At 36.3% G+C, this 12346-nt stretch overlaps 1 protein-coding gene across 2 annotated transcripts; it reads right to left on the bottom strand.

The window, feature by feature from the left end:
- Positions 1–7260: 7260 nt before the first annotated feature.
- Positions 7261–10667, bottom strand: LOC143603734 (uncharacterized). Of its 2 annotated transcripts, none has more exons than XM_077080448.1 (4): positions 10460–10667; positions 8817–9132; positions 8546–8705; positions 7261–7784 (listed from the first exon to the last, which is right to left on the bottom strand). In XM_077080448.1, the coding sequence occupies exons 1-4, from the start codon at positions 10652–10654 to the stop codon at positions 7328–7330; spliced, it is 1128 nt and encodes a 375-aa protein (XP_076936563.1). In that variant the 5' UTR covers positions 10655–10667; the 3' UTR covers positions 7261–7327. The 2 variants fall into 2 exon arrangements, with proteins under 2 accessions (XP_076936563.1, XP_076936564.1); XM_077080449.1 differs by having other exon boundaries at positions 8546–8702.
- Positions 10668–12346: the final 1679 nt, after the last annotated feature.

Here is a 12346-nt window from a genome sequence, read left to right as displayed (position 1 = left end):
GATACAATTTTGGATTATGGGATATTCATCCTCTTTATGGTATCCAATTGGATGACATTCACTGAACTTCCATTGTCCACCAGGATCTTGCATACAAAACAGTTAGCAATATATCGTGATGAGGATCCTGAATATTATCCCGATCCTCATCATCGAAAAAGACACCAGCTTCCTAGGTCAAAGTCATTGTCTTCGTTGGTTCTTCTGGCTTCTCTGCTTTAGTTGTCTTGGAATTCCTTTTGGATGCGGAATAGGATGTGCCACAGATGTCAGAACCTTAGGAGATAACATTTACAATCCGAGCACCTTGAAGTGGGGATTCCGCCCTTTTGGGATCCTGCTCATGATCCCGACTTCGATTGTTCTTTCCTAGCAACTCTTTTAAATGACCTTTGCTAAGTAGGTAACTGATCACCGTTCTTAGGGCGATACAATCTTCTGTTATATGGCCAACATCTTCATGAAAAGCGCACCATTTGGATTTGTCCTTCCATGCACCACTTTTTTCGTTCTTTCTTGGCCAGCTTACTTTTTCACTTAGATCCTGAATAGCACACATTAATTCAGGAATATCAACTGAAAAACAATAATCATTTAAGTTGGGGTAAGATTCATCATCCTCGTCATCGTCCACCACATTGACCCTATCATTTCTAGCATACGGCTTAGGTCGATATTGTTTAGATGATTGGGAATCCGACTTTCTATTCGAGTAGTTGTAGCTGTTGGAACCATCCATCCTTTGCTGAATCTTCCTATCTTCTTCCAGCCTGATAAACCTTAGAGCCCTGTTCCTTGCTTTGTCCAGATTCCTGCAAGGATTCATGACGAGATCCTCAAAGAAAGAGGTATCCTTTTTTCGACCCATCTTGAAAGCTTGCACAACCATTGAAACATCCAAGTTGGGGATCTCTAGAGCTTCCTTGCTGAATTTGCTAACGAAATCCCTAAGGGGTTCATCCTTACCCTGTGTTACTCTATACAAGTCACTAGTTAACCTTTTAAAACTTCTACTGCAAGAAAATTGATTATTAAACAAATTAACTAAATGAGCAAAAGATTTAATAGAAAAAGGAGCGACACTTAGGAGCCATTTCAACGCAGCTCCAGTAAAGGTTGAGCCAAAGCCTTTGCATAAGTAGGCTTCCTTAACATTCTAAGGTATGGGGTTTATCTCCATTCTTTCTCGATATTGGGCAATATGTTCTTTAGGATCCGTGGTTTCATCAAACAGCTTCATGCTTGGGGTTTGGAATCGCTTCGGGATCTCAGCATCACATATGGGGGTGCGAATCTTGTGATCCAGTGACTGCTTGGAGCAACCTCCGGAATCGGCCGGACTATCCCAGGTACGCTAGAGATTAGTTCCTTGAGTTTTTGCAATTCCTTTTGTATCATTGGGCTAATATCGGGATCCTGCGCAACATCATGGTTAGCCACATGCATAATAGCATTATTGAAATTACCAGTATCGAGAATCCTAGCTAGGGATCCTGAAATAACCCCGAATTCCTGAGTAGGAGTTGCCCTAGTGGCCTGGATATGATCACTCGTCCTGTTTGCTGATTGCATGGGAAAGAAGTCATCATAACGATTTCCCTGGGATCCCGACACGTCAAAGTTTAGGTTCCTAGGCAGCAATGGAGTGAAGGATTCCTCCGTCGGCTTCTTCCCTTTGTGCCCAAATATCCCGGTGCTCCCTCATGACTGAGTTGTTGGTTTTCTTCTGAGCCTCCATGTGTTCCTTCATCTTCATTAAAACACCAAACATATCATCGTTAGACATAAGGATGGGACTCTTAGGAGACCCAGATCTTTGGAGTGGTATGCCGGTTAAAGGCCTTGTTGTAGGGGGAGGCATGTTGCTTGATCCTACAGCTTCTGAGATGTTAACGCCGGTGTTGGTCGCCTTCTTTTGGGTAGCAGGTGGAGGAGGAAGTAGTTGGGCGGCTCCGGAAATTGCGGATGGCATGGACGAAAATGCAGCTTTTGATTGAGAAGCCATTTTCGAGTATAGCTTTGCAAGGTTACGATTTAGAATGAAAGTGAATATGGATTTGAGAATGAAAAATACCACTTGCCCCACGGCGGGCGCCAAACTGTTTTGGTTAAAAACTACTGAAGCAATAATAGAACAAATTCGTTAAGTGAGGTGGTGTGCTTTTCAATAATCAGATAACTAGATGCGATAAAATTAAAGTGGACACAGCAATATAGCGAGGAAAACCTAGGATCCCGGTGAGGTTCTTCGGGGAAAAAAACCTCAGGGGGGGGGAGATTATCCCCTACTTCAATTTATTAAAACAATATGTATATATAGTTTTTAAACTCAATTACAAAACCATTAGCTTGGTCTAGTGACAAAGGGGTATTACTCATAACCAAAAGGTTATGGGTTTTAGTCTCATTTGAGGCATGCTTATTCCAATTTTTATAAAAAAAGTTTTGGGATTTTTACAAAAATCCCCTCCCTTACTTGCTTTCTTACATATTTTCCCAATGGTAAAACCTTAAATTGCATATTTCCCCTTCTAGTCTTGAATTACCATTTAAAGGGTATGTAAATGCCCCTATATTTATTTGAGCTCAATTGAATTTTACGTAATTTGAAATTTTGACTTTGATACTTTTTTTTATAATGCTTTTTTTATTGTAATTAATAAAATCAATTTAAATAAATTTATTTCGTAACCTACAAATACAAAAACAGTTGAAAATTTATATATTATATAACCATATATGTGCATTTTATAAATAACTACTGTGTAATTATTTGATATAATTTAGGGAGATGATATATGTAAAAATCCCTTTATACAATATTATGTTATATAATTTGTTGATTTCTCATGTTAGAAATGTTGAACCTATAAACCATGTAGTTTTTTTTATTTTTTATATTTGCTAGCGATTAAAAAATCGACCCCAGTTGAATTTATTAGTTTCGATATGTTCGTCTTAAAACCAACTCGATTTGGGTTTAAATTAGGGATATATGTAATTGTTACTATTAAGAAGGGGATATATGTAAATTAGTCCACTAAGGCTAAAATGGTCATTTAGTTAATTAATTTAAATGAAATGGGGAGATATGTAATATATGTGGTTTAGGAAGGGGAAATATGTAATTTAAGATTTAGCATTGGGAAAATATGTAATAAGGGAAATTAGGAAGGGAATATATGTAAATGCCCCAAAAGTTTTTTACACAACTTAAATTATAACCAAGTAAGCCCATATCAACACCAAATTGTTTAAACCAACAAAATAGTCCATTTACTTAAGGTCCAAAAAATTTTTCGTCTTCGACCCAATATTTTTTTTGCTTTCTTGGAGCCAAGCCGACCCTTGTGCCCAGCGCCATATAGTACACGAGTTTATAACGTAATTTAACAATGTTAGTAGGTTCTGACATTAGAACAATCATTGGCGTTTCTATACTCTATTATTGGTTGCATACCATCCAACACGTCTATTCATTCATGTTCTTAAAGGTTGTTCTTCTTTATTCCTTGCTCACAATTTATAATTTTTGTTGAAATTATGTTTTCAACATATATTATTGAATGCTTTGACAACGAAACCTCTAATTTGTGCGTATTAATATGTATTTTAATTATCACTTACACTTTCATATAGATGTTAAACAACAAGCATGTTAATATATACATGTATACTCACCAAGAATTCCTAATTTAAAATATGTCTAAAAGATTAATAGTAGTAGAGATATTAATAGCATGTGATAATCCCAAATACTTGTAAATTGTTTTCGGATGTTATAGATGACATTAATAGCATGTTGTCAGTTGAACAAAGGTAACTTTTTTCCTTCACGTTATCAAATGCTTTTTATTTATATATTCTAACTTTCAATTATGTATTATTCAATCCTGTTAATTCATAATATTCTTTTGTCAATATATGTTAAACATAATTGATGTTGTTAAGTTAAAAGTTTTTGTACCAGCCCTGTATAATACACGGGTTTATAACCTAGGTTAGCTATATTAGTAGGTTCCGACAATAGGACAACATTGGCGTTTCTCTACACTCTATTATTGGTCATATACCATCCAACACGTCTATCACATGTCAAGAGGACACGTATACAACGTCAAAGAATTTGATCTCAATCAGCACAAAAGATTGATTGGGCTTTGATTGATTGTTATGGGCTTGGAGACACGATTGCCGGAGAATTAATTGGGCTTTATTTTGAATACTATTTTGACACTTGACATAAGACACGTGTGGGCTTTATGCACACGTATCCGAGGTTTAAGAATAAAAGATGAGTATCATTCCTATCATATGTGTGTGCACGTTATATGACTATGTCCGATCTTTGTCAAAATAAAGAGTCTTTTTGCTTTTATTATTTTGAAATGCACCTATTATCTATTTATGATGAGTATACATGAAATGTCACTGCTGACGTTGACCATTACAATGATTGACAACTCGATTGAATAATATATTATTGCACGTCATGCTTTTCTAGAGATTACTAAAACTTTAAACGAATTATTACTGTCATTGGAAAGTGCTATGGATTTTGGTAAGGTTTCAAGTCTCGTTTTAGAAAATGTGTATTCATTTACTAGTTTAGTTAGATTTGTCATTTAAAAAAAAACTAATCATAAATAAATAATTAAAAGTCATTAACTGACCCACTCCATTTAAAAAAAAACTAATCATAATAAAAAACAAACAATTTTTTATTTATAAGTCTCGAGCAAGTGGCGACTACAACCGACTACAATCAAACATACATCTACTGACCCACTCCAAAGCTTGCGGTTTGCTCAATATTTGACCCATGAGAACGTGCTAACCTTTATGTTATCCAATATGATTTCCACCTAAAGCGTCTCGCCGTCAAATATTTTGACCTTCTTTGCTTTCCAAAGCCACCAATAAGTAACCACGATAACAACATACACCATGGTTTTCATTTTGGCATGCATTACACCTGAAACAGGATTGAAAAAAGTTGGTTTAATAAGTAATATTCTGCAACCTTGTACCGGGCCACTCTTAAACTCCCAACCAATCTCTTCTCGTCACAATCCAATCAAAGAATAAGTGCGACATGTCTTCAGCTGGCACCCCACATATTTTGCAATTTGCATGTTACGTCAAGAAATAGGACACCTTTCTAGTACATCGTTGGGAATTTATTTACTCACTCGCCAAACAAAGGCATTAACTTTGATTGGCACCCACTTCAGCTAATGAACATACAATTCTTGCCAAACATTTCGACTTCGATATCCCTTTCTTAAACCACTAGTGTAAAACTGGCCATCTTTGTCCCCTACCCAAATTCACTCGGCGTCCTTGGTTGAAGGAAGGGTCAACTTCGACATACAATTCCAGCTCAGTTGTAGCTAGGGGTTTAATTGGGTCAACTCGATCGGGTTTCGGGTTAAACGGGTCCGGTTAGTCGATTTTTAAGTTAGTCGATCGGGGTTAGTGGGTTAAAATCAACTTAATATGGCCGGATTGCGGGTTAGTCGGGTTAACCATATTACTTTGTATTTTTTAAGTTGATTTTTCTGTTTGTAACTTGTAAACTGCAATATTTCTCATTCCATTCAATTTCCAATTTCTTTCGCATATAATTATATTATAATTACAGATATGCCTGTAAATGAACCAAACGAATATAAACAAGGGCGTTCATTTAACTTTAAAAAAACACGAACACTTAATCGAACAAACATTTGTGTTCATGTTCATCGTTGAAAAATGAACATGTTCATGTTCGTTTATTTAAAATCTAAACGAACAGTTCACGAACATAATTAAACAAAGATAAACAAACACAAAGGAACATGTATGTACATACATAAACGAACGCAAACACATATGAACGAACATAAATGAACACAAACAAAACAAAATAAAACATATTATGGTGATATAATTTCTAAATGCAAACATTATTTAATAATTTTCTATTAATGTGTAACTGAACACGAATAGACATAAACAAACTTAATTGAACGATCATAAACGAACAATCACAAACATGGATGAAAAAACGAAACATGTGTTCATGCTCGTTCGCTTAATCAATTGAAGGACCACATAACTGAATTTCCCACCGACTGGTTCACGAATAAGTAGAATAATTAACTCATCTATAAAACTTTCAGCATTAAATTTTAATGCTTATTTTACCTTTGCATCAATATTGTATTTGAAGTTAGCTATCACCACTAATCGGGTTATTCAGGTTAACTCAAAATCTGATTTTTTTTCCTTCCAAAAATGAACCAAAAACCCAACCCTATTAACAATCCGGGTTAACCCAAATAACCCGATTATATTTTTTTACCCTATTTAACCCGACCCTAATTAGCTTATTGGATTCTGGTATTTGGACACTTCTAGCTGTAGCAAATGTAGTTCACTCAATATAAACCCTTGTTTCTAATCATAACACGAGACACATATCCCTTGGGCTAAGTTGGTCATTTCCTCAATGATACAATTTTTATGTGCCTCCAACACGAATAGTGTCGGATATAGATTCTTAAGACTGTGCTCGAACACCCCAATGGTATAGCCAAAAGTAGTGCGAGCTACCTCTTCCAATAACTAGCTTGAACTCTTAAAATAGCTCTCCACATCAACCACTCACTCTGCCAAATCATCGGCTACCTTTATGTTATTTTCCAAACCCCTTTTATAGAGGCCTTCATCGAGATGGGTTTCCAAAGCCTTATGCCAATATGAATAGCAAAAACGGGCCTAGCCCACAACCTATCCTTCGTACGATATTTGTTAGAAGCGCTAGGTTAGCCGTTCTAATACACTCATACACTCATACCCCCCCCCCCCCCACCCAAGTCTTTAGGGACAATAACCTTATCCTATGCAACCCGTGTTATCTTCTAGTTGGCCAAGTACCTTTCCACAATAACCACCTCACCCGTTTCATTTACTCGATTACAGCCAATGGAGCCCTATATAGAGACAAGACAAAATATGTTGGCAAGCTTCTTAGGTTTTTCCAGATTCCAAGTTTCCATTGATTACTATTTACTGGCTTTCATATTCGAACTTATTTTTCATAATACATTGCGTGTTTTATCATATGCTACCATTGAATGACTGCTTATGTACAATATAAACCTTTTAGATCACAAATGAAACAAGATAACTCTTGAATCACATTACACTCTTATAATTAAAAAGGCTACAAATTTTCAAGAAAAAACGTTAAAAATCAACCCGACCCGACCATTCAATTGTTTCAAAAAGTATTAAGAATATATTGTTCTATGTAATTATAAGTATAGAAACAATAGTCAATTTATATAACATCTTGGAAGAAACTATAAAGCTCTTTTGCGACTAAACTTGGGTATTCTTCATGTGGAAGCAAGGCTCCGGGAACCTCAACAAATTTGCTCACTCCTTTAGCTTCTCTAAGAGCTTCCATTTCGGCTTTCGACCTCTTCGGTGCTCCTGATGTTGACACAACCAAAACTGGTAATTTACCATTTAACCCTTCAAAGAGTTGAAGAAATTCTTCACGGGTTTTCACCGGGTCAAGTAGGCCGGTTAAGAAAGCAGCAGGGACGTAACGGGCTCCTTTCTGTTTTGTCAGCTCGTATCTGTTTTCGATTATGGCTGGTGTCACATTTGCTGAGTCAGCATACACGTGGGATTCGTATTGAGACTTAATGGACTTTTTGTTGCTAACTAACATGTTGTACAACATCCAACCGACAGCTGGGGCCCGTAATGTTCCTCTCAGTATCTCATATCTGTAAATTGTTAAAAATAATATTAGTAGTTTAAATGAAACTATGTATGGTGTGTAAGAAGTGGTAAGTTTGACCCGTTTGGTCAACGATCAATCCAGGTTATGTTCGATTTTTAAAGGGTTAAATGGGTCTGAAGTTCTCCAAAGTGTGTTTTTAATGCATGTAAACTTTTAGACAGGCCGAAGTATGTGTTCATTCGTTTAACTTTAACCGGACAAATAATCTAACACGAACAACTAAGCAAATGGGTTTTTCTTGTCCATGTTCATTTATGTTTGTTCACTAACAGCATAAACGAATGGTTCACAAACGTAGACTAACGAACTTAACTAAATATGGATGAATGAGCATAACATAGCTAAAAGCAATTAAAAGTAAATGTGAACAATGTGTCAGGCTCAAAAGGTTATTAAAATCAGACTAAATTGTAATTGGTCTAGCAAATTTAAATGAATCTATTAACGCACGAAAACAAACGAACAAAAGCAAAGGTAAAGTAATGAGCATAAATGAACGCAAACAAACGAACATAAAGACATTTAAATAAAAAAATGTTCATGGCTGTTTGTTTATTAAATAAACGAACTTCCCGCCTGAACAATTCACTAAACGTTTGGTTCGTTTACAGACCTAAATGCATGGCATCTCCTACACCATTACTGTAATCATATTTGACCAACTAATTATTCAACAAATAAAATCTTTCAGATAAAATGACTGTTTTAGATCAACCGTCAACCCAACCCATTTTGACCCGTTACCTTGACTCTGTCTTGGAATCACGACCAAATACAATGGGAAGCGGGCCAGACCATGTAGGAGCAACAGCAGCAATAGCGGTTGGTTTGACCAAACCCTTATTAGCAGCACGGATGGCTATGGTGGCAGCATGACCGCCTCCAACAATAACCAAATCTTCTGCTATATATAACCACCACAATAATCAGTAATAATATCAAAAGTATTGACAATAACTTTCCCACAAATCAAAAGTTCAATAATCAGTAATAATATCAAAAGTATAACACCTACCTGCGCGGTTTACAGGACCATTTGGGTCAAGGATGAAGTCAACAAGGAACGATTCCATGACATCTGCGTTGTAACAAAGCTTTGGGCGGTCAGAGTAACCAAGACCGGGCCAGTCAATGATGGTGGCTCGCCAATTAGCATCTCCAGATTGTTTAATGATGTCTTTAGCCACCACTCTCCATTCTTCTACGGTGCTAACATCAGAAATAGTTGGCATCAAGAGAATGTTCTTTTTTGGTTCATTACTTTCATCTCCATGCTCCTCATAGTAGATTTTGACAGAGTTATCCTTAAATTTCCATTGCCAGTTGCTAGTCTGGAAAATCATAGAACTAACTAATCAGTAATTATCCCTAATTTGTTTATATAATATCAAGTTAAACTAAATGGTTTGATTTTAAGATTACGCTACAACTTGGGGTAGGATTGTAAACGAACCGTACCGAACAAGGCCTTCTTCATGTTCGTCCGTTAAGCTTTTATCAGACAAGCGAACAGTTCATGAACAGCTAACCTAACAAAATTTATTGTTTGTGTTCATTCATTAAGAAAACGAACCTGTTCGAGAACAGTTCACAAACACGAATTAGCACAAAAATTGTGTTATTTTATTTGGCTAACTGAGAATGGCCAATGTCAACGGTTCGGTCCAGCTACAAGGTTTGTGTTGGTATTTATTTTAATATTATATATATAATATAATTAAACTCCAACTTTAGAAGTTTGGTTTTTTATAGTTTTGCCACTGAAATTTTAAATATTTACCATCTGGCCACTAGAGTTTTAGTTTAGTTTTCAGAGTTTGCCAACTAAGTTTCAAGCATTTACCTTTTGGCCCCTCAATTTTGGCAATGAAACTTTTGATCTTTCAACTTTTGCCACAATACGTTTAGCCTTACAACTTTGGCCACCATACTTTTGCTATAAAACTTTTAGCCTTTCAACTTGGACAACAAAATTCTAACACTTTTATGATAAAACGTTTAAAATTTCAACTTTGGCCACAAAACCTTTACCGTAACAAATAGAACCGATACCGACTAAGTTCCTATCATGTCCCCAATGCGGGTAGCTTTCAAACATGTAATACATTTAACGCATGGGTACAAATAGTAGTTCATATTCATATGTTAATTATACTTATAAACTAATCACATAACGCTCATAAATATTCCGTTATATAGTTAATAGCTTTGCTTAAATATATATGATAAGATTAAAAACGTCATTAAAAACCTTCATTGAACAAACATAAACAAACACATTATTGAAAGTTCACAAACACAATTGATCGAACATGGCCTCTATTCGTGTTCATTCCGTCCATTTATTAAGCGTTCGGTTTGTATACAGCCCTAATTCGGAGTAAGTAAACCGAATTTCACCAGATTATCGAGCCGGGGGTCTCACCGGAAGCAGCCTCTCTATCCCTATGGGATAGAGGTAAGGCTGTCTACATCTTACCCTCCTCAGACCCTACCATAGCATTGCTATTGGTGGGATATACTGAGTACGATGATGATGATGATGATGATGAATTTCACCAGATTGTCAAGCATTCGACATATTTCAAAATTACTAGGCATGTGTACAAATATTCAAGTTATATCTACCGGAAACAAACAGATCAAATGCTAACTAACCTTTGACGATAGAGATGACTTATTATCGGTTGAATAATCTACAGAAGCTGAAGCAGCCGTAACAGTGAGCGATTTGGTGTGTAGATTGGTCAATCGACGGAGAACAGTTGGATGACGGATTTTGATGGACGAATTGAAGCATAAGGATGAAGTGGAAACAGAAGCTAAGTGAGAGATTGCAAAGGAAGAAGCCATTGATATTTTGAAGCTTGGAGAACAAGTTGTGTGGGAAACACTTATTCGGGGTTCATAACTAAAGGTCCACAAGTATACAGTGTGTATACGTGTGTGTATGTGGAATACAAGTATGGAAAGTGAACCAACAGTTTTGACTAAATATGTCGCACGCAAATCGAGTCGAGACAAGTCAGGTCTGAGCTTGGCTCGTTTACAAATTGAATCGGCTTGTGAAGCCGAGCTGGAATGTTAAGCTTAGACTCGGGTTGATTTGAAACCATGTTGGTTTGGCTCGGTTAAGTTACGCTGAGTTTTTAAATTAAAGTTAACTAGGTGTTATCCTAGTGCGTTGCGTCAGTGTACCTTCGTTGTAGTTGTTTCTCCATTTAGCTAGACGGGAGGTTGCGTCGGTATGCCTTCGTTGTAGTTGTTTCTCTGTTTAGCTAGGCTGTGGGTGACATTTATTAATTGTTACAAAAGTTCATTCCTTTTATGGTGTTACGTTTAGCTAGGCAATTTGGTGTACGTTTAACACCAACGCTTATCGTCTATCTCCACCTTGCAACAATCGCGCCAGTCACACGATTCAAACACACATAAACATAGTACGTTATATTAAGTTTACCACTACACCACCTTTTCCATTACTTGATTTAGTAAGAAATCTATAAATACAAAAATCTATTTCTATTTAAAAAAACAAAAAACAAAAAAATAAAAAGAAAACCAAAAAAACAGGCTATGACAGAATCAAACTCGTAACATGAATTTCATTACAATACTACACTACCACTACAATAACTTCCATGATTGTTGTTTTTATTGCTTTCAAATATTAAATACTAAAACAGATTTCAAAATATTAAAAAAAAAAGAAACTTAATGCCTCAGTTTTCCTTTAATATATAGTATAATATGAAGTTATACTTTTCTACCCATCAAGTATTACATAGGAATGCTATAAAGTTCAATCAATATCAACACCGCTGCCCATCCTACCTCCTCTACGTTCTTGACGTTCTTGACAGCCCGTCTTTGTCTCAGTAGAGTCTTTCAGTGGCATGTTTCGGTCCTCTTCCCCATTACTTAGAAAAAGTGAGCCACCGGTTCAGGTACAAGATACTATCATTACTGCCTGGGAAATTAGACATCCAACCCGTAATCGCAACGACCCAATTGCAAGAGCGGAGCTCTACCAACTGAGCTATATCCCCCCGAGCCAAGTGTAGCATGCATGAAGGAGTCAGACGCTTCTTCTATTCTTTTCCCTGGCGCAGTTGGGCCATCCTGGACTTGAACCAGAGACCTCGCCCGTGAAGTAAATCATCGCACCTATGGTCCAACCAATTGGGAGAGAATCAATAGATTCCTTTTCGGGAGCGATTCATCCTTCCCGAACGCAGCATACAACTCTCCGATAAAATACAACATAGCATGTTTGAAAAAGAACGTGAACAAGGGATTTAGGATGTTAAGGAATAACGATCAATGATATAATCAATTAATCAAATGGGCAGGATTTGGATTTTGGGATTATAGGGCTTTAAAATCTAGACAAGAAAAAGAATAAGAATATACGAGAGAGTATCACTGTAATCTATGTTTGTTATTAAATAATAAGCAATAATACGAAGTAAGCTTACTATACAATTACATTTTGTTCAAATCAAATCATCATAAGATATGGGTTGTGATAACCTACTTGTCGCA

Source organism: Bidens hawaiensis, unplaced genomic scaffold, assembly GCF_021521415.1.
Source record: "Bidens hawaiensis isolate Kalapana, Puna unplaced genomic scaffold, B.hawaiensis_p1.1 tig00062559_1, whole genome shotgun sequence".
Lineage (NCBI taxonomy): Eukaryota > Viridiplantae > Streptophyta > Magnoliopsida > Asterales > Asteraceae > Bidens > Bidens hawaiensis.
The sequence above is the reverse complement of the archived record's forward strand: the minus strand, read 5'-3'. Positions and strand labels throughout refer to the sequence as shown.

Excerpts from the sequence above, each read along its gene's own strand:
- LOC143603734 (XM_077080448.1), bottom strand. The coding sequence starts at position 10,654 with ATGGCTTCTTCCTTTGCAATCTCTCACTTAGCTTCTGTTTCCACTTCA. Across the intron at positions 9,133-10,459 it reads AGTCATCTCTATCGTCAAAG|ACTAGCAACTGGCAATGGAA; the intron begins GTTAGTTAGCAT and ends ATGATTTTCCAG. Across the intron at positions 8,706-8,816 it reads TGGTCCTGTAAACCGCGCAG|CAGAAGATTTGGTTATTGTT; the intron begins GTAGGTGTTATA and ends GGTTATATATAG.